The sequence below is a fragment of the Triturus cristatus genome, chromosome 1_1 (assembly GCF_964204655.1).
Source record: "Triturus cristatus chromosome 1_1, aTriCri1.1, whole genome shotgun sequence".
NCBI lineage: Eukaryota > Metazoa > Chordata > Amphibia > Caudata > Salamandridae > Triturus > Triturus cristatus.
Genome location: NC_140579.1, coordinates 917,246,122 through 917,268,623, shown reverse-complemented (window position 1 = coordinate 917,268,623; position 22,502 = coordinate 917,246,122). Strand labels below are relative to the sequence as shown.

The following is a 22,502-nucleotide window of genomic DNA, read 5'->3' as shown; positions in this document are numbered from 1 at the left end:
TATACCACGCTCCTGCAGCACTTCGGTATCCTGCTCACATCAGGCACGCGGGGTACACAGCAGCGTTGGGTCACAAATGTGCTGTTACAAGGTGAAGAAGCAGGAATACAAGTTGGAAAGTCAGGGAAGGGAGACATGGCTGCGCTAGAGCTCAGAGGTGCTGAGAGCTCAAGCAGTGACAGGCAACAGAGGGCATAGTGCGGCAGTGACTGCTGTCAGAGATTAGGGAGAGAATGTGGTAGTGCAGCGGCAGTTCCTCCGCTATGGTGGAGGAACATCACCCATTCCAAACCGCCCGCCAGCACTTTAAAATATGTAAAAATAAAAAGATAATAAAACGGGTTAAACAGTTTTATTATCATTTCATTCTGCTTGTGCCAGGGCCAGGGTTGTGATAGGCTGGAGCGGGGAGTGGTGGGTTCTACCTACACTGCACATGTGGTTTTTGGCTGGCTGTCTCAGGCCAGCCAAAAAACACATGCGCAGTAACCCCTCTCTAACCCCAGCTGCATTGCTAGGGCTGGAGAGAGCAGGCACAGACCCCCAGTCTGTCCTGGAGCGCACATTATCGGCGCTCAGGCCAATTCTGAAGCTGCTGTCATGTGATAGCTGCAAAAGCAACAGTTGGTGGACAGAATGCAGAACAATGTCATACATTCACCCCAGTACAGAGATCTGGGCCTAAATTCATCGTTTTTTTGCTCACCATGACATTCCAGTTTGAACCCAGCCATATGCAAATCAGACTTGACCCTGTGCCTCATGGGAACAGTCCAGCCCGAACTGCCAAGCCAGGTCCTCCCTGGACTGGAAACAAGCATCCTAGGACCGGTTTCGGGGTTTCACCCCTCTTCAGCCAGGATAGCTTGATTCCAATGGCTTGGCAGTTCGGGCTGGACTGTTCCCATGAGGCACAGGGTCAGACTGATTTGCATATGGCCATGTCTGAACTGGGCTGGTGGAGTGAGCTAAAGAATGATGATGGATTAAACCCAGATCAGTTGACTGGGGGTGAGTGTTTGATTTGCTCGAGCGCTACGTCCATCATCCCCTTTGGTATTGTCATGTGATAGCAGTTTCAGGATTGGATGAGAGCAGCAGGCACGGAGTGGAAGAGCGCGATGCTGGAGGGCAGCAGGTACATTTTATTTTTTACTTTTTTGTATTAGTTGTCCCCCGTTTCCCTCGCCACTTTTGTCAAATGTTTTTTTATCTCAGTTGTGCCCCGTCGCTCCTCCCCCAGGCCTCAATCCTCACCCCACCTCATTTCCCCACTACCAGCTGCTCCTGCTGTAGTGACCTTCCACAGAATGGGCATCATGCTCACCAACAAACAGGCTGAAAAGGTTAAGCAGCCAACAGCGGAAGGAACTAGGGCTGCAAGCGAAAACTGCAATGGGTAGCAGTGCCCCCTCAAGGATTTCACAAAACTATCTGCCTGAAATGATGTACCTTCTCGGCCTCCTTATTTACTGTCCGTGGTGCTCCTTTTTAGGTCTCGCCTGAGCCAGCGCATGCGCTGCCCTGGCGAGACATTTAGTGAGTGGGCTTTAAAAAGCCGACCACAGCTTTTTGTGTGGCCTAGAGTTTGCGGTTAAGCGCACAATTATGCGCACAGCCGCCATCACGCATACACGCACGCACCGCGATCGCTTTCAGTTTCACGGCCGCGCAGCCAATGCTTGTTTCGTTTAACTCCCTGTGTTGCCTCCTTTCCTCCCTTCCTTCCCGCTCTATCTCTGATCTACCAGTTTCCCTTTACTTGCTCATCTTGCCCTCTATCCAGTCTTTCCAGCTCTTACTGTTTTTACTTTAACTTGTTTGCATTACCTCTCGTTTTCCCTTCTCTCCTCGGCAGATCATTCTCTTTCTTTCTCCATTTCTCACTCTCCGTTTTTTTTTTCCCTCCATCAGCGGCTCCTCTAAATGATTCGGCATGTAACGGACTATTAGTCCAAAAGTGGAGGAACACTGACATCTGGTGGTCAAATTGCACAAACGCCCCAGACTGCTTAACACATGTTACATGGATACTAGTTCTTTATTACGAATTTTGTAACATATTTCCTGATCCGGTTGTAGCTTTAAAGTGGCCTATGCAAAAGGATCAAACGAAAGGGAGGAATGAAGAGATCTGTGGAAGACCAATACTGTTCTGCTAATAGGCTATCCAAGCCCGATACCCATGGCCACTGGAATTATGTAATTGGGAGGAACACATTATGCAACAACTAAATTACACGGCAAGAAATGCCAAATTATGTGGCATTGGGGAGCACACTAAGCTGCATATTATTTTACTATCTTGTCATTTTTATCCATAACAACAATGTCTGGGCAGAGGTTTCACCTTATCAGTATCAGTTTAACACCCACAGAAAGTTATCCAGCCACGGAAAGATGTCCTGCCACAGTGCAGAAACACGGATGGCAGTGTTTTTAGTAACTTTTGATCTGTTCAAGTTGGAAACTTTTTTTGTTAAAATATGTATTTTATGCAGATAAAAGAATGAATATGCTACTTACCAGTATGCATCTGTTCTTGGCATGTAGGGCTGCTGACATTCATATCTGTGCATAGATCGCCGCCTAGTGTTGGGTCCGGATGATTGCACATTGTTGTCCTGGAAGAGTCTTCGAAGTATCCTGAGATGGGTGACTCCTCCCCTGGGCCACAGTGCGCATGGGCATCCTCTCCATCCCCAGATTGTTTTTCGCCATTGTGGCAGTGATGGAGTAGATACAGGAAGTGATGACCATGCTATACAGTAATTCTGAGAGCTGCAGCTGCTACAGGCGCCGGGGAGGAGGGTGGGCGATATGAATGTCAGCAGCCCTACATGCCAAGAACAGATGCATACTGGTAAGTAGCATATTCAGTTCGAGGCATGTGGGCTGCTGAATTCATATCTGTGCATAGAATACACAGCAGTACCTCCTATTAGCGGCGGCTACCCGTGCCAGCTGCAGCAGTCTGAAAAAGAGTTTTGAGAACAGCCTGTCCTACAGCTGCCTGCTGTTTTGAGTGTACATCTACACAGTAGTGTTTGGTAAATGTATGTATAGTGCACCATGTGGCTGCTCTACATCTTTCCTGTAAAGGAATGTTTCCCAGGAAAGCCATGGACGCCCCTAACTTTCGTGTTGCGTGGGCTCGTGGGGGAATCGTTAATGTGCATTTAGCTTTTTGATAACAAATTTGGATACATTTAACGATCCATCTGGCTATACCTGCTTTGGAAATGGCGTTGCCCTTGTGTTGTGGAGAGAAGGCAACGAAGAGTTGTTTAGTCTTCCTAAAGTTTTTAGTTCTGTCAATATAGTACATGAGGGCCCTCTTTACATCTAGTGTGTGGAGCATTCTCTCAGCGAAATTTTGTGGGTCTTGAAAAAAAACAGGCAGTTCAATGGTTTGGTTCATGTGGAACTGCGATATTACTTTAGGCATGAATTTGGGGTTGGTACGTAGTACGACCCGGTTTGCGTGAACCTGTATAAATGGCTCCTGAATGGTTAGTGCCTGGAGTTCACTAACTCTCCTTAAGGAAGTGATGGCAACCAGGAAAGCCACTTTCCAGGTGAGGAATTGAATCTCACATGAATGGAGAGGTTCAAAGGGCGGACCCATTAGTCTGGTGAGGACCAAGTTGAGGTTCCACACCGGTGCTGGGGGGTGCCTTGGGGGAATCACCCGTTTAAGTCCTTCCAAGAAGGCTTTGATGGCAGGCACTCTGAATAAAGAGAGGTGCTGCCTGTTTTGGAGATAGGCTGCTATTGCGGTTAAATGGATACGTATTGAGGTGTATGCCAGATTGCATCGGTATAGGTGTAATAGATAGCAGATTATGTTCTGAATAGATGCGTCTAGCGGGTTAATGTCATTGTTGTTGCAATAAATGACAAACCTCTTCCATTTGGCTGCATAGCAAGCTCTGGTAGTGGGTCTCCTGGCCTCCTTAATGATCTCCATACAGTCAGGTGGCAGGTTTAGGTAGCCAAACTCTAGGACTTCAGGAGCCAGATTGCCAGGTTCAGCTGTTGCGGATCTGGGTGCTGAATTTCTCCATGGTTCTGCGTCAAAAGCGCGGGTTTGATCCGCAGCCTTTGATGCGGCACCACGGAAAGTTCCAGAAAGGTGGTGTACCATGGCTGGCGCGCCCATGTTGGAGCAACCAGGATGAGTGTTAGTGAGTGCTGTCGCAGTTTGCGTGCCACCAGCGGTATCAACGGCGCTGGGGGAAAAGCGTACGCAAATCTGCCGGACCAGTTCATCCATATCGCATTGCCCTGCGACTGTGGATGTGGGAACCTGGCGGCAAACCTTTGGCATTTTGCGTTTTCCCTTGTGGCGAATAGGTCTATCTCTGGATGACCCCACTGCTGGAAGTACGGCTGGAGTACTGATGGATGCAACTCCCACTCGTGCATCTGGTGGCTGTGTCTGCTGACCAGATCCGCCATCTGGTTGTCCTTGCCTGGGAGGTGTTCCGCCATGAGGAATATGTTCCTCTGAATGGCCCACTTCCACATGCTCTGAGCCAGATGAGACAACTGTGGAGAGTGTGTTCCTCCCTGCTTCTGTATGTAGTACATGGCAGTCATGTTGTCCGTCCGGATCAACACGACCTTGTTGCACAGGTGTACCTTGAATGCCTTCATTGCCAGGAAGATTGCCATCAGTTCCAGAAGGTTGATGTGCATCTACTTTTGTTGTGTAGTCCATAGTCCCTGCACTGTGTAATTGAGTACATGAGCTCCCCATCCCTGGAGAGACGCGTCCGCTGTCAGTATTATTTGTGGAACAGGCTCTTGGAACGGTCGGCTCTTGTAAAGGTTTTGTGGATTCCACCAATGCAGAGAGTTGTATGCCCGACCGCTCACCAACACTAGGTCTTTTAGTTGCCCGTGAGCCTGATTCCATTGACGTGCTAAGCACTCCTGAAGCGGGCGCATATGTAGTCTCGCGTGTGGGACTATGAAAATGCAGGAGGCCATCATGCCTATCAACTGCATGAACACTCGCGCCGGAAGGGAGTGTTGAGGTTTGAATTTTGAGATCAGCAGTTGCATGCTGTTGATTCTCACTAAAGTCGGCTGAGCTGTGGCAGCCAGAGTGTTGATTGTCGCGCCCAAGTACTGTTGTACGTGCGCAGGTTGGAGACTTGATTTTGGGTAATTTAGTGAGAATCCCAGATCGTGAAGAAGGTGAATGGTGTGGGACATGTGGGTGGCACATTGTTGTGCTGACTTGGCCTGAACTAGCCAGTCGTCCAAATAAGGGAAGACGTGAATGTTTTGTCTTCGCAGATGCGCGGCCACTGTCGCCAGGCACTTGGTAAAGACCTTGGGTGGTGTTGTTACTCCGAAGGGGAGAACTTTGAACTGATAGTGATTCCCTTGAATAGTGAATCTGAGGTATTTCCTGTGTGAAGGGTGTATTGGTATGTGGAAGTATGCATCCTTCAGGTCTAGCGTAGCTAGGAAATCCCCCTGACTGCGTAGTGGGAGAACCTGCTGGAGGGTGAGCATATGGAAATGCTCCGATAGTATATATAGGTTTAGGGGTCGCAGGTCCAGGATAGGTCTGAGCGAGCCGTCCTTTTTTGGGATCAAGAAGTACAGAGAGTACACCCCTGTACCCTGCTGGGCGATGGGCACTACTTCTATGGCCCCTTTTGCGAGCATAGCAAGCACTTCTTGCTGGAGTAAATCCAAGTGTTCGGCTGACATAGGACTGTGCTTTGGTGGTATGTTGGGTGGAGTGGAAGTTAGTTCCAGACAGTACCCATGTTGAATGATGTCCCTGACCCACCTGTCCGTGGTGATGTTCTTCCATGTGGACAGGAACAGCTGGAGTTGTCCCCCGACAGGTGTTAAGTGGTCGGGGGTAAGGAGAGGGCGTCACTGTTTGTTCTTTGGGGAGGACCTGGTGTTGCCATATCCACGTCCCCTGCCCTTGGTGCTGGATCCACGATATCCACCCCTGTTGTTTTTGTCGTAGGTGCTTTGTGTGCCACTTTTAGCATACTGTTGTTGTGACCCCTGACCCCTTGACGTTCCCCTATTTCCTGTGCGACGAAAGGAGCCACTACGAAACTGTTGCGTTTGTAGCGCCCCCATAGATTTGGCAGTGTGTCTTTTTTTTTTTTTCTCTAGGGTAGTGTCAACGTCTGGGCCAAATAAAAATTCCGTGTTAACTGGTAAGTTCAGGATATTGTTTTGGATCTCGGGTTTGAAGCCTGAGATGCGTAACCAGGCATTGCGTCGCAGCATGACACTTGTGTTTATTGCCCTGGCCGCTGTGTCAGCTGCGTCTAGGGCGCATTTTATGGATGCATTAGTGAGGAGTTGTCCTTCTCTAATAAGGAGTTCCGCTGACTCTTTATACTCCTCTGGTAGATGTTGGAGCAGTGACTCCAGCGTGTCATAATGTGACCTGTCATAACGTGCCAGGAGTGCCTGTGTATTGGCAATGCGCAGGATATTCGCTGCTTGCGCTGCAATGCGTTTGCCCGATGTTTCAAGGACTTTTGACTCTTTGTCTGGGGGAGGAGCATCACCAGTCTGTGAGTGGGCTCTTTTGCGAGCGTTGGCAACCACCATAGAGTCTAATGGCAACTGACCCCTAATGTATTTAGGGTCACCGGGTGCAGGCTTATATTTCTTTTCAATCCTGGGGTTTAACACCCGGGCTCTTGTGGTGTTCTTGAAAATGTCTTTGGCAGGTTTCAGAACCCCTTTAAGCATGGGCAGAGTCTTGACAGTCCTTTCTGAAGATGCGAAAGTGTCAAGCAGGAAGTCCTCCTCAATGGCGTCAGAATGTAGCTCCACCCCATGATGAGCAGCAGCCCGTTCGATAAGGGCATTAAATGCGGCCGTGACCTCTGTAGGAGATGTTTTAATGTTGTAGAGTTGCGCATCCTGAGTATGTGGCGCAATACTTTGGTCTGTGGGGTCACCCCACGCCTGATCAGGGTCTTGTAGTGGTTCATCGGGATCTGCGTCCCCGGGGTAGATGGTATCGTCCCCACCATATTCCTGCATCGGTTCCGATTCAGAAGGGGTAGGAGAAAAGGACTGCGGATCTAAGTGGAGGGGATGTAAGTGTTCTTGTAGCACTGGCTCCTGTTCCGCCGGTAGCTTGCGTTTAAGAGGAATTTTGTATGGCACCTCTTCCCTGACTGGCGTTATTTTGCGCTTGTGGAGCATTAACCTGCCAGTGTCGGCGTCGATAAATTGTGGCCCCGAAGAATCTTGTTCTGTTAGGCCAGTGGTGGTGGACTGTGTGTGTAGGACACGTGTCCGAATCTGAAATAGTTTCGGTGCCGATGTCGGTGGCAGCCCAAATGTAATGTTGGTGGGCTCCGAGTGCACTCTACAGGGTGAGGTAGTGTCGGGACCCGGGGTAGAGTGGAGGGCTACCCGGTCACGGATGCGTTGTAGAGATGCAGAGACCTGCTGCACAGCAAACTGAGATGGTGGTTTGGTGGGCAGCTTGGTAGTAGGCGTCGAGACCGACCCCGACTTTTTTGTCGGAAGGGGGTCACTGGTCTGAAGGGATGCATCGACAGTCGACGTAGTCGAGGACTTATTCGGCATTGGTGCTTTAGGCGTCGACGTAGCCGAGGCGGCCATCTTGACTGTGGAGGTTACGGCCTTCGGTGTAGGCGCCGAAGGTATCGGCGCCTTGTGGTGCCCGAGGGCGCGTCTCTTCTGTGCCTCGACCGCGTCTGCTGCGGTGAGCTCGGCGCCGAAGTCTCTCTGTACGCGCTCGGAGCCGACGACTTTTTTCGGCGCCGGGGCAGTGGACTGTTTCGACGCCTTTGATCCGACCACCACCAGTTTCACTTTCGATTTTGAAGGGACTGGAGCGATGGATGTGTTTGGGTTTAACAACCCGGTCGTCTTTGGTAATAGTGGCTCTTGCAGAGTGTTCGATGCCGGGCCGGAAGGCGGGGCCGAGGAACCATGTATTAGGTCTTGGGTAAGGCCCGAAGGCGATCCCTCGACCGGAGCCTGACGACGATGTACAGTTTCGGCCTCCGTTTCGACGGATTGGCCTAGCTCCTCGGGAGAGCTGTCTTCTTCGGCCCCATAGGCTTCGTCGAAGTCCCCTACCTCGTCGACGGCTTTTTCACGGCGAAAGAGCACTTCGTTATCGTCGTCCGATTGGGAACCATGCTCTGAAGCGGGGCTAGAGACTATTTCTTCCACGCTCTCGGCGTCCTCGTCCTCGGTGCTGAATATATTGGTGGGTGCGGGCGCCGCCTGCTGCGCCTCGAGCCTCGCTGCCCGTCGGTTCCGCAGAGTCTTCTTGGATCGGAACCGCGCGCAGGCCATGCATTTCGATTCGTCGTGATCCGGCGAGAGACATTTATTACAGACTGGGTGGACGTCGATATGAGGGTACTTGGCGTGGCACAACGTACACGTACTGAACGGAGTCGAGTCCTCGATTTCATCGTCGATCGAGCGTCGAAGTTTGGACTAATTCGGTCCGAAAGTTGGAAGAGGGTGTGGAGCACTAGAACTAGTAGTCGACACCGAACGGTAACTGTACCGACGAAAACTATAGGCCTTTTGGCCTAAAACTAAGTATTCCGAAGTTGAGCTAAGATAGTTGCATCCGAACCCAATGGCGGAAAAAAACAATCTGGGGATGGAGAGGATGCCCATGCGCACTGTGGTCCAGGGGAGGAGTCACCCATCTCAGGATACTTCGAAGACTCTTCCAGGACAACAATGTGCAATCATCCGGACCCAACACTAGGCGGCGATCTATGCACAGATATGAATTCAGCAGCCCACATGCCTCGAACTATGTGGTAAATGCGGCACATCTATAATTATGTAATAAACACCACGGCCACAGAATCTCACAATTAATTTGTCCTGTTGATCTCTCATTGACATCTAACTTGAAATCATTAACAGATGTGATGGGGTCACCCACTCTGCAAACCGTCCTCAACTTCCAAGAAACTGTTCACCTCCAATGAGGTGGTGTTAGCAGTCTGGCTTTTCAGTTGGTAGCCTCTTTAATGCCTGTTACACATGTGACCTTGTAACCAATATCAAACAATGTATCCTCTCCTGCCCTGACGAAGGTGTCGCCCCTGTAAGGGCGTTACACCGAAACGCGCGTTGGCGTTCTTGTGCAATTGGATCCAGTTTCCTCTTACCATCTGGAGGATACACGAGAATGTCTCACTCTGTCACCATGTGGCAGCTTTACCATCTGGATTGTTTTGCTATTTTGTAGGAATGTGTAATTGGTGAGAAATTAATGTGCATATTATTTAGAGTGAACGCAAGTATGACTGATGTTTATGATTGTTTTTTGTGTGGGACAAGATTTACCTATACATTCATTGAGGATTTTGTTTGTTCTATTTATGCACTCTCTGAGATACAAGAAACTTGTTTGATATGATCAAAATAAAAGAAATATATATTTTTTTTATAAATAAATCTCTTTTTTAAATTTTGAACAATTGTATGGGTCAGCCCTCAGTGTTGATATACTAGGACCCTTTTTCTTGGGCCTCTTATAATCCCGTTGGGCGGGTGATTGTTTCCATTAGTGGTGTTCCACACATGTGACCTTGCACATATGACTTGTATAGTTGTATACTGTAACAAGCATTGGCATAGCCAATAGGTCTCGCTTTTGGGACCTTATAAGTATTTAATTATGCAACTGTTGCATGGTTAAACACTTATAAGGTCCCGAAGGCGAGACCTATTGGCTATGCCAATGCTTGTTCAGTTTGTCTTTGATCTCTTATCTGACTTCCATGCACGCCTTGGCTCTTCAAGTGCAATTTCTTGCCCTTTAGCAGCAGAGATACCTTGCATCTCCTCAAAGCCAATTTATTTTAATTTACTCCTCTTGCCGGATTCCTAGCAAGGATTTTTCCTGCTCCAGTTCAAATGAAAATTTGAAATTTGGGCGTTCTGCTGCTGCAGAAGAAAGTTCAGCTTTGAATGCTATCTGATGAATTCCTGTTTTATTTAAATTGCTTATTTTCAATGATTGTCTCACTAACAATAGCAACATTTATCTATACTCTATTTCCTACAGTCTATCCAGATACTTCCCACTGCTAGCATCTGCTTCGGGGACTATTCTGCAGTCAACAGTATTTTTCTTAGCGAAGGTTGCCTCTGAAACTATTCTTCGATACTCCCACAGGACCAGAGATCTACTAAGTCCTAGATTTGCAGATTTTTACCCACCGATTTTTACCCACCCACACGCTGTTTACGCTTTTCTGATTAACGAGAACAAGAGCCAATGCCACCTCATTACACACAGGGTCTACTGCTAGCAGGAGAGACCCCTTCAGTGAGCCCAATGTGTCTCATTTTTATTGTTATCAATGTGTGCAATTTTTGAGTCACAGACTAGGCAAAAAGCAATTAAGATAATTCAAAAATGAAAAAGGACACACTGTCCCAGTCCTTCAAATTCTCTGGGCAACCATCAACTTTATCACAAGAAACTCAAAACTTGGCTTTTGCATCTTCCCAGCACTTTTCCTTTGTAAGCTGATCTAACTTCCTCGCATTTAAAATGCCAGGAGACATCTCTATGGTACACTTTCGTTCTACAAATACAAAATTAAACTAATCACTTTCTTTTTTGGATAACGCATGTGTCTCTCTGCACTTTCCGCTGGTATGGTGCCTGATAGTGTGTCACTGTGCTGGCCACCGAGAACCTTCGGTCTACATCCAAGGATGATGATTAATGTAGTTCCTTTTTATTAAGTCTGGACGATCGCCCTCTTCATTCACTGCGCTGTTAATTAGTATTCACATCTGCTTCTGCCCACAACAGCATACAGCAAGGGGCAAATGGGTCAGTCCACTCCGCCATGGACTCTCTTGCATTGTGAATGGTGCCATTTTCCGGACCAAAAGGGTCCATCCACCTAAAAAGTAGTGCACTACAATGCCAAGCCCGATGAGCCAATTTCTCCTTTCATGTCTTTTTTATTTCTTCTTCATTTTGTGAGGGCCCAGCAACTTTTCCCACACTTTCTTTGCAAACGTATGTATACAGCATTTTCATTTTTTTTAGACTTTAAAACTTTTAGTTTCCATTATACATGCTTACCAAAAAAAAAAAAGACGTTTTGCCAATGCTGGTCTTCTATTGTACTGGATTTAATTACCTATTATTGATGTATATTTATTATTTGAATTTCTGAACAGACTAAGGTCAAAGCATGGAGCGAGTTGCCAAACAGAATATTAAGGCACCCAAAATCAGAAATGAACATATATAAGCAGGAAAAGGTTAGTAGGAGGCCATGCTATTCCCTAAACATAGGCAATACACCAAGAAACAAAGCACAATAGTCGCTAACAACACTCAAATTAACAATGAGGGGCAGCCTGCCCCATAAAAGTAACATTTTCTATGGGTTACTGTTGTCGTCTGATTGGAAAACAGCTTGTCGGGTACAAAACATTTTTATTCATGTCCCTTGCCATGTCAGAAACCTATCTATGACCTATGAAGTAAAATTTAAATGTAATGTATATAGAAGGCTCGCACAAATTGTTTGGAGCTTATTAAGAGGTTATTCACTGCCTGGACTTACCATTTTGTCGTGAATGTTGGGGGATCCTGGATAGTTGTAGGGGTGCATGCCTGCTGCTGCCGGCCGGTCTGCCATGTAATCATACTGTGGAAACAAAAGACATATAATTAAGGTGGCCTAAACTCAAAGTCTCTGAAATCTGGCACAGAGCCGCCCCGTCCACAGGTGAGACATGGCCCTCCCTCAGGCCTATACCCAATAGTCGATGAGTCGGACAGCCCATAAGGACAGACCATGCCCGTACTTGCCAGCTCTGCAATCCCATTCTGAAGTTAACCCCTCACACCCAAAGCCTCCAAAGACTGAGTGACAAAGGAAACACCCAGGACTAGTAGTTAAACTGTTGATTTTGGAACAAGAGGGTATGTAGGGCATGAGTTCGAATCCCATCCCAGCTTGTCTTGACAGAAAGAATGTCTGGCCGTGGGGAAATCCTTTTATCTTCCTGCACCTTAGTTTCCTTAACCATAGAAAAAATAGCAGGGCGCAGAAACCTGCTTAACACTAGATTTCAGTGTTATGTGAAAAAAAAAAAAACACGTCTTCATGAATAGCTCTGCTGTTCAAGCTTGACACTGAGCTTGGAGTTCTCTGTCCAATAGTAGATGGGGCATGACAGACATGTCTACTGGAAAACAGTGCAGAGCTTAGTAAAAATACTTGTCTGTAACATGTTCTGCAGGTTAGTGTCACTGTGGACTTCCAACATGTGCTGAATTATTCATTGCATAAGGCGTGAGCTGAAGATGCATACTAGATGAAAGAATTATCACAGAGTTGTGATCCTAGGTGTAAAATCCCCTCCCTCATGCCCCGTTGTCTCTGCATCATAAGTCTATTTCTGTGATTAGTATGAGTGACACTTCAAACTATTTTACTAGACAGACCATTGTGTAATTGCGTGCTCATTTGTTGTTTGCATGATTTGTTGCCGCTCAACCATTAGCATTAAGCAGCACAATCTCCTTGCAGTTCAGTTCAGTTCTGATGTTGCCGTTGCTCCTATTTTTGTTCGGTTTCCAAATTAGTGTTGTTAAAATCTGATTTCGTTGTGTTTTAGAGGGTTATTTGCCTTCAAAGGTCAGTGACGATTTAAAAAAAAAAAATGTTTTAAAGTATTAATGAAGTTGCTACTTTTTTGGGTGATTGATTTCAATGCCTATTTTTTGCTATGCTCTCGTGAAAGCCTTTTGTTTTCTCTCTCTCTCTCGATATATATATATATATATATATATATATATATATATATATATATATATAAAACAAGCACAGTTCGCTGGTCTCCCTGCCGCTTTGCGGTGGCGGGCTCAAGCGAGGTAGCGATCCTCCAACATTTACAAAACGCCTTTTCTCATCCAAAAAGCAGTCTTGAGCCCAGCTCCATATGCCATTTTTTGAATAAAGATTTCACGCATAAGGAGCTGGGCTCAAGACTGCTTTTTGGATGAGAAAAGGCGTTTTGTAAATTATATATATATATATATATATATATATATATTCACAGAAAAAACCATAGGTGTCAGGCACGTTATAGTTAGGAATTAGCATTTAAAAAACCTCAAAAATTCAATGAAAAAACCATAGGTTTCAGGGGTGTTATAGTTAGCTGGACTTTTCACTTGTACAAAACCATTGAAATTCCCCCGTTATATTTAGTTCAGCTAACTATAACTCGCGCGCCCGCAATGCACTGCTGATGACGTCACATATTACATCACTCATGACATGGTCAGTGACATCACTCATGACATCACTGATGACATCTCATATGACATCACTGATGACATCATCCAGTGAATGTGTGTTTTTCTGAAAATTAAATAAGTTTTATATATGTATATCTCAAGGTCGATGGAAGAATAAATGGGTATATAAGTGTCTAAAAGGATGATTTGTTTTTGAAAAATTGATTGTGTAACTGACTGATTAAGTGTATCTCAGTGAATACATGACTTAGTGAGTAATGTTTAAATATGTAAATATCTGTATCAGTCTCTCACTTTGTGTATAAGTGGCTGCATGGGTTGGTGAGTAGCTACATGAGTGTCTATATAGGTTATTAGTTGGTTTTTTGAGTATCAGTATGAGTGTCTGAGTGTCTGTATGGGTCGGTGGGGGGTATTACGTAGTGCATAGGTGCATGAATGAGTGACTCACTGTTTGTATGTGTTCAAGACAGCATGTTTGCAGGACTGTATGGGTGGATGAGTGTGTGTATGGGTGTGTTAGTGAGTGAATGACTGTCAATAGTGTCTTTATGAGTAACTACATATGTTTTAAACTAGGATATGTGACTATTGGTGTATATAAGTGAGTATATGTGAGAGTGAGCGATTGAAAGTGTTCCTGTATGAATAAGTATGTGTGTCTATAAGTGATTGTTTAAAAGACTAAGTATGTGTAAGTTTCCGTAGAAGTAAGTGTGGTGGTGTGTGTATAACTGTATATGCAAGTAAATGTATGTTTGATTCTTTATTAGCATGAGTGACTATGTGTGTGAGTAACTCTATGGATGAGTGGCATTGTGTAACAGGATGTATAGGTGTACGAGTACATATGATGAGTGAGTACATGTATGAGTGACTGTACAGGACTGTTGGTGAATGAGTGGATGTGTATGTGGATCTTAGAATTACTGAAGAGGTTGTTGTAACTGGTATTGGTATGTCCATTGTTTTGAAAATTTAAGTCTCTATTTTTGAATGTGTGTATCAAAGGTTATATTAGGGTGAGAGGAGGTCTGCCACTATCACAAGGATGATGTCATCAGTGATGTAATTTGAGATGTCATCAGTGATGTCACTGACCATGTCATGAGTGATGTAATATGTGACGTCATCAGCAGTGCATTGCGGGCGCGCGAGTTATAGTTAGCTGAACTAAATATAACGGGGGAATTTCAATGGTTTTGTACAAGTGAAAAGTCCAGCTAACTGTAACACCCCTGAAACCTATGTTTTTTTCAGTGAATTTCTGAGGTTTTTTAAATGCTAATTCCTAACTATAACGTGCCTGAAACCTATGGTTCTTTCTGTGAATTTCAAAGGTTTTTTAAATGCTAATTTCTAACTATGCCTACAGAGATAGGACATGTGAAGAAAGAAGAAAAAATGCACAGAAAGAAAAAAAAGAAGTGCAGAAAGAAGCAACAGATGTCCTCAAAGACGAAGAAAAGTGCAGGAAGAAGGATAACGTGCAGAAAGAACAAAAAGAAGAGCAGAAAGAAGCCTTGTTGCAAAATCATCCTGTACCCTCAACTTTTTCAGACGGATACTGGTGGTAACTGAGTCTGACAAACCAGTCCTAGAGCCAGTGCTATGTTAAAAGACACTTAGAATACAGTAAAAACACCTACATACACTAGGAAACATTATGCGTTGGGGTCCCCCTGTGATTAGCATGACCTCCTCTGTAAGCCCCTAGTATATAATAGGGCAGGGGGATTAAAACTACCTCTTAAAACAGGCCACAGGGCGTTTTTGCACACGTTAACTCAGGCCCCGTCCCCTCCCTTCACCACTATGTAAACACACCCTGTGTCCGTTTTTAGTTGGGAGATTAAGTTCATTTGAATCCTGAGGGTCCCTAGGGTCCAACTAGCCCACTAGGTACCTCCAGTAAGTGTCACAGAGCTGCGTTGCAGAGAGGTGTAAAAAGTGGCACGGCCTGGACCACCTCTCTGCAATGCAGCTCAGTGGCGCCTACTGGAAGCACTTGGTGGGCTAGTTAGCCCCCAGGGGCCCTCAGTATTGAAGGGAAATTATATCCCCAATTTAAAACGTGCCATAGTGCGTGTTTGCACACGTCACCTCAGGCCCCGTCCCCTCCCTTCACCACTGTGTAAATGCGCCCTGTGGCTGTTCTAAGTTGTGAGATTAAGTCCCCTTGAATCCTAAGGGTCCCTAGGGTCAAACTAGACCACTAGGTACCTCCAGTAAGCGCCACAGAGCTGCGTTGCAGAGAGGTGTAAAAAGGCGCTTGGCCTCAGAACACCTGTCTGCAGCGCGGCTCCCTGGCGCATACTGGAGATGCCTGTTGGGCTAGTTGGCCCTCAGGGACCCTCAGTATTGAAGAGGAATTAATTCCCCAACTTACAATTCGCCAGGGGGCGCGTTTGCAGAGTGCTGCAAGGAGGGGGCGTGGCCTCCGGCACGATGCCAGTCTTTTATTTATTTTAATTTTTTAAGAAGGGGGGCTGTGTGGTTCCCCTTCTTATTCTAATTTATTGGACCTGATGACCCCATCCCCCAGGGCCTGTCTCCTAATTATATTTTTTTGACCCCAATCCCCAGGGCCGGCCACTGTTTTTTATTATTTTAAAAAAATATATATTTATAGACACACCTAGGACATGCTGGACAAACCGTACGTACCCATCACCATGACGATTTGCGTGATATTCATTAAAAGACGACTAAGCATACAATGAATCCACGTGGAATGTATTTACACCAGTAGTGAAGCTCTGACATGTCTGATGCCCTACCGTGCCTAATCCCGGTAGACACTATGCAAGAAACCCCCCTCACGGTTAATAAAACACACATCCACTGCCGGATGTGTAATACTTTTTATTTTACTCTCTGGAAAGGGGACGAACATCACTTGAGAGTCACAGCGTGCTCCTGGCTGAGCCCAATGCTGTGTTACACCCACCAGTGCCCTCCGAATGCCACACACCTCTGTGTTGTATTCCACCAGCTAGTGCGTATGCTATGACACTCTCTAGCCCATGTGCACTGTAACACCACCCCGTGAATATGTAATGCCACACTTGCCTTCGCACGGGTTATATTGCCCCATCTAAGGTGCCTTCCTCGATGCCTATGTTATAACGCACAGTGCTATGCCATACATATTACAATCTGGGATCCATATCTTTGTCACAGTGCATATGCAACGTTACACTCCCCAGCACATATTTTATATTACAACTTTAGAGACTAGTTAGGTTACACAACACTGCCCTGTGCATATTACACTCCAAGGCGCATATCGCATAGCACGCTCTAGTGCCTGTGCTATCTCGCGCTCTCCAATGAATCTGTAATTGCGCACAATGTATTGCATATTATATTTCACGCCGGTTCATCTTATATCACACTTTTTGGTGCATAGTTTATACCATACACTATATCTAGTTTTCATTTTCAATCGTGCTCTCAGGACTATGTTCTATATAACACTGTGTTCACCTACCCTTTTCACGGGCATTACATTTTGCGGTAGGGGGTGGAGGGTCAGGGGGTGTTTCTGCCAAGTGAGCCCGGAGTCACAGTCACAAACGTCCTCTTCTTCCTGAATAAAAGTGAGATTATGCTGCATACTTGTTCATATTTTAAGTAGTTCGCACAGACACACGTTTTAAAAACAATAAAGTTCCTAATACCCGCCTTCTCTGAACAGTTAGCTTGCTGCCCCATCCCCCTCCTCCCTATCCTCTGTTGTGTGAATCCATGGACTAGCCTCCTCCCTCCTGCCATGCATGGTCTGATGTGCTGCCACTGCCCTCAATTTAATATGATGTACCAGTCCACTCCTCCTGCCCTCCATTGCCCAATTCTATGCCCCATCATTGACCTCCTGCTTAAACTCTGTGCTTAGCTTGCTGCCCCTATTCTCCTTCCCCCTGCCCTCCGATGTCTTTGTGCATGCCCCTGCTCCATCCTTTTTGCCCACCATGTTCCATGGACCTGCCACTCTTATCTACTCCGAGTGTTCTGTTGAGCTGCCACTCCCCTCCCACCTGCCTAGCATTGTCAGATGACTGTAACCTGTCCCTGCCACCTCCACCCTGCCTGTCCACATGCCATGCCCCTATCCTCTTCCTCCTGCCCTACATGGTCCATTGTACTGCCACACCCTTCTGCCCTCCCTGGTCTGTTGTGCTGCAACTGCTCCTCCTGCCTGCCCCGTGCGACTGTTGTGAGGCCCATTCCCCTGAACTTTGCCTGTGCACAGGTCCTGACCCTCCCTTCTATCCTCCATCGTCCTTTGTGCATGCCCCTGCACCCTCCTTCTTGCCCATCATAGCCATTGTGCTGCCACTAACCCTCCCACTTGCCATGCATGGTCTTCTGTGCTGCCATGGCCCCTCCCACCTTCCCTGTGTGGTCAGTTAGCTGCCCCTGACCCCCTCCCACCTTCCCTCCATGGTCTGTGTGTATGCCATCACAGTCTCAGTGTTGCTCTTCATGGTGTGTCTTGCTTCTAGTGCCCATCCTGCCTGACCTCCATGGCTAGCTTGCTGCTCCTGCCCTGCCCCCTTGCCCCCAGCCCTCTGTTTACATGTGCAGACCCCTACTCCCTCCCTCCTGGCTTGTCTGTTCCATTGTAATGCCCCTGATCCGTACCTCCTGCCCTTTATGGTCTGTTATGCTGCAGCTATCTCTCCTGTCTGTCCATTATGGTCAGCTAGCTACCATTGCCTCTTGCCCCTCTGTTCTCTGTTGTCCTTGTGCATGGTCCTGTCCCCTCCCTCTTGCTTTCTATGGATTGTTGTGCTGCACTCCCATCCCGCATGCCCTGTGTGGTGTATTGTGCTGCTGCAAACCCTGATGCCTGCCCCGCAGGGTCAGTTTGGTGCACCTCTCCATGTCCCTCCTGTCCTCTGTTATCCAAGTCCATGTCCCTACCCCATTTCCTTCCATGATCCAATGTACCATACTTGCGAACATTTTGAACTTGGTAAGAGGGAGATTTTGAAAAAAAACTGGGGTATTGATTTTGCCCTTTGAGTTACAATGAAAAAGAGGAGATTGTAGACAGGAGACAGATCAAATAAAGCCCATTTGAGCTTAAAAACATTGGACGTTTCCTGGCTGAATCGGGTCTGTTGGCATGTATGGTTGTACTACCATTGCCTCTTCCTTCTGCCCACAATGGTCTATTACACTGCCAGAGCCTCTCTTGCAAGTCCTGTATTGTTGGTTTGTTGCCCCTGCCCCCCTTTCCACTGCCCTCCATAGTCTGTTGTGCAGCCACGGCCCTTCCTGCCTGCTCAGTGTGGTTACATTGTTGCCTTTGCACCCTCCTACCTGCCTTCAATTTTCAGAGTCCGTGCCCCTGGCCTCTGCCTCTAAACAGTATCCTAATGAACAACTAGATTGCTAACATTCTATATTTATTACAAAAGTGTGGAACGCCTGACGTCATCTTGATGTAATCAAAACTGTAATACCTAGAGCATTTCCTTTAGAAATTACATATATGAGAGGGTCTTATTGGCATCAAAATTATGGTTAGTGCTCTAAAAGACTAAAATAAGGACATATTTTCTGAGTTTTCAAATAGCGACAAAGCACTTTTAAATTATTTGTTATCTTTATGTTTTTTTATCCAGTTGACCACTTGATTAAATGTTGCACTTAGGGGAGAGGATGTGGTGTTATTTCTAGAACTGCAGACTTTGCAACTGGGGAACCAGGTTGGAGTTTCTGCTTCAGCTCGACATTCTGTGATTCTGGTCAAATCACTTAGTCTCCCCATGTCTACAACCAAAATGAATTTGTTCTTGTGTGATGTAACCAATGCTCATGTAAAGCACTCCAATACCTGACAAGTCTGCACTATATAACACTGCAAAAACACAAAATAATAAGTGTTTTGCACACTTCTGTCATTGGGCTATATTTGGGCTACATCTGGGTGATTTTGGGCTACATTTGGGCTCTTTTGTCTCCGGTGGCCATCTTGGGAGATTTATTTGTTATGAAGTTTCCTAATTTCCTCAGGTACTGCAGTATCCTCAGTAGGAAATGCTTTCAGTTTTTTACTTTGATTCCATCATGAAGGTATTCAGATATGTCACACATTTGCCATAAATTCTGAATGTTAGCACTCTAGTTGCTCATTAGATCACTGTAGTAAAACTACTGTTCACCATGGAAGTCTGCTCCTGGTATTAAAAGTGCATGTTTCAGTCTGCATGTCAGAATTTTTTAATGAAATTGAAGAGGATTTGAGAAGTCACTCAAAATGTGCCCTCATTTTCTTTCTTCAGCATTAATCATAATTTCTATGGCAAAATGAACCCCCTCATTGTGTTCCTTTTTAAATTAAATGTTTTAAGTGTTACCAGTTTATTCCAATCAAGATGGCTTCAGGTGTGCCATACTTTTGTCATAATGAAGACAGTAAGCGCTCTAGTTGTTTTTAAGAACACTCTGGGACATTCTGTCATTGGGCTATACTTGGGCTACACCTGGGTGATATTTGGGCTACATTTGGGCTCTTTTGTCTCTGGTGGCCATCTTGGGAGACTTATTTGTTATGAAGTTTCCTAATTTCCTCATTTACTGCAGTCTCCTCAGTAGGAAATACTTTCATTTTTTTACTTTGATTCCATCAAGAAGGCATTCAGATGTGTCACACATTTGCCATAAATTCAGAATGTTAGCACTATTTTTGCTCATTAGATCACTGTAGTAAAGCTACTGCTCACCAGGGAAAACTGCTGCTGGTATTGAAAGTGCATGTTTCAGTCTGCATGTCAGAATTTTTTAATGAAATAGAAGAGGATTTGAGAAGTCACTCAAAATGTGCCCTAATTTTTAGGTCTCGTCTAATTCAGCGCTTGCGCTGATCTGGCCGAGACATTTTGTAAACAGGCTTTTTCAAAGTGCTGCCTGGCCTAAAGCTACAGTGCACGTGAACGTGCACGCGCGCCCTCCGTAGCACGCGATCGTAATCGCGATTGCGATCACTTTCACTTTCGCGGCCGCGTTGCCAAAGCTTGTTTTCATTGTTTCTAGAAATAATTGTACATTCTCTTGGCTGCCCGCTTGCTTCCAACCCCTTGTTTGTACAGAGCAGGTCTTTCTTCCCTACAACCTGTCACCTGTACTGCCTGCGCACCACTGTGTAATAACCACAGAGCCACGTGACGCGTAATGCACACCAACGTAATGTGAACATTACAACTACACTTTAACTAAAGTTGCAATAATCAAATGCTCACTGGTTCATGCTTGCCCTGGGATCCCTGTATGTATAATAATATATTGTGGTACTTTAAGCTCTCCAATCTGGTACAACCATATGTGGTCCCCCCACCCCATACATACACACACACTCATACTATATACAAAACAAATCAAAATACATTTCTCACTGTCAATGTGCAGTGTAGGGTACCGGTGTTTGCCTGCGCCTGTCAACTTTTTTTTTTGCAGTTTTATATAGCGCGAACTCGACCCGAAGGTATTGGAGCGCTTTACATGAGCACCAGTTACAAGGACCCATACATGTTTCGTTAGGCACGGGGGAATTAAGTGATGTGCCCAGAATCACAGGATGTGGAGCCGACGTCAAACTCAAACCTGGTTCTCCAGCTCCAGGGTAGATAGTTCTGGCCGTTACGCCACATCCTCTCCCAAGATCGTTTGTACTCACATTGAAGACACAGCTCGGTGAAGCACAACACGAAGTATACGCCCGGCAGTGTGCACTTCCTCCAATCACTGGGGCTCCTCATGAGAAACAAATATATCACACGTGTGAAGCCTCACAGCCGGGGAGCTTGGGGTCGGAGAGCATGGCGGCCTCTCTGCGTGGATGCACGCGCTGTGGAGCGCGGACCCTCAAATACGGCAGTCTCGACTTTTCTCAAAGCTTCATGTCGAGTGGGAGATGCTGGGCGAAACAGTTTCACTCCGCATACCTATCAGAGGAGCAGAGCTGATGTACAAGCACGAGAGGCCTCTTTGTTTACGCCTTGCTGCCAATCAAAGCATAGCTACACTCCTCTGTTGCCAGTTCTGCCCAGCAATGCTGGGTGTTTGTTCGTGACTCATTAAACCAACAGCATGACATGTGGTTCTGTTTCTGTTCGGGTAAAAAAAATCTTAAAACGCAGCATCGAGTATGTGTACCTGACTTCCTCGCCCTCGTGCGAGGAGTAATAAAGAAAATGCTTAAATGAAGGGCAGATCACAGAAACATTTTTACATTGCACAGAAACTTTGCACCAGTGCAAATCCATTTGCACAATTTGATGCTTGTGTAATACGTGCCTTACATATGATTGTACATACAATTTCTCCATTTTCTGTACACAGCTTTCTGTAATATGATTTGCTGTATTTTATTACGTTTAATATTCTTACTTAGCAAAAATGCTCCAATGCAATGCGTTTCTTTTTTTTTGCGCCAGAGCAAAGTTTCTGTAAAAGGCGAAGCAGCCATATTACAGAACCTTCACACTGCTTTTAAAGTAGGTAAATCACATTTTGCACTATTGGGCTGCCTATATTAAGTGAAATGTAGACACACATGTTGCCCATTCCATATGTATTTAAGCTTAAAGATATTTGAACACAATGCACACGTTTTCGGCGCACTTCCGACAGTGCCGCAGATGAAGCATGCACTTTTGTGGAGAGTAGGTGCATTCTGCATTTGTCATATTGCACTTGTGTAATAACGCCAAAGGAACACATTCCCAGCTTTAAACGTGTTGGCAGTCCGCTCCTTAGCACTGGGGTATCTTAGTAATAGTGCGAGACGGACACAGTGGCAGCAGGTCAGATATCAGTGCGGTGAGATACTTGGATGTAATGTCAACAGTATGAAGAACAGGTGGGCATGGGCGTGGATTTACCAAAACATCAAGGGTATCGGAAGTGACATCACAAACTCTGTTACTTCAATGGAATCACAGGAAGTGCCATCGTCCGAAGAAGTGATGTCACACGACCTTGACCCTAATGACATCACAATAATAGGCATCGTTCAAGCACTCTATAAAAAAGTATGTGATTAATATAACGCAGTTATTAACACAGATAAATGTAGCTTCTATATACCACCTATAGTTTAACTGGGGTGATGGCATGAGATGTCAGGGAGGCAACATTACTCATTTCTCGCTTTATTACAAGAGCACAATGT

The 22,502-nt window shown here is 45.9% G+C and overlaps 1 protein-coding gene across 1 annotated transcript in view; it reads right to left on the bottom strand.

Moving 5' to 3' along the window:
• PLEKHA6 (pleckstrin homology domain containing A6) overlaps window positions 1-22,502 on the bottom strand; it is a 933,224-nt gene that overhangs the window by 332,091 nt on the left and 578,631 nt on the right. Inside the window, exon 12 of the mRNA XM_085646599.1 lies at window positions 11,613-11,696. Within this exon, the coding sequence (XP_085502725.1) occupies window positions 11,613-11,696 (84 nt within the window). The remainder of the gene's footprint in view (window positions 1-11,612; window positions 11,697-22,502) is intronic.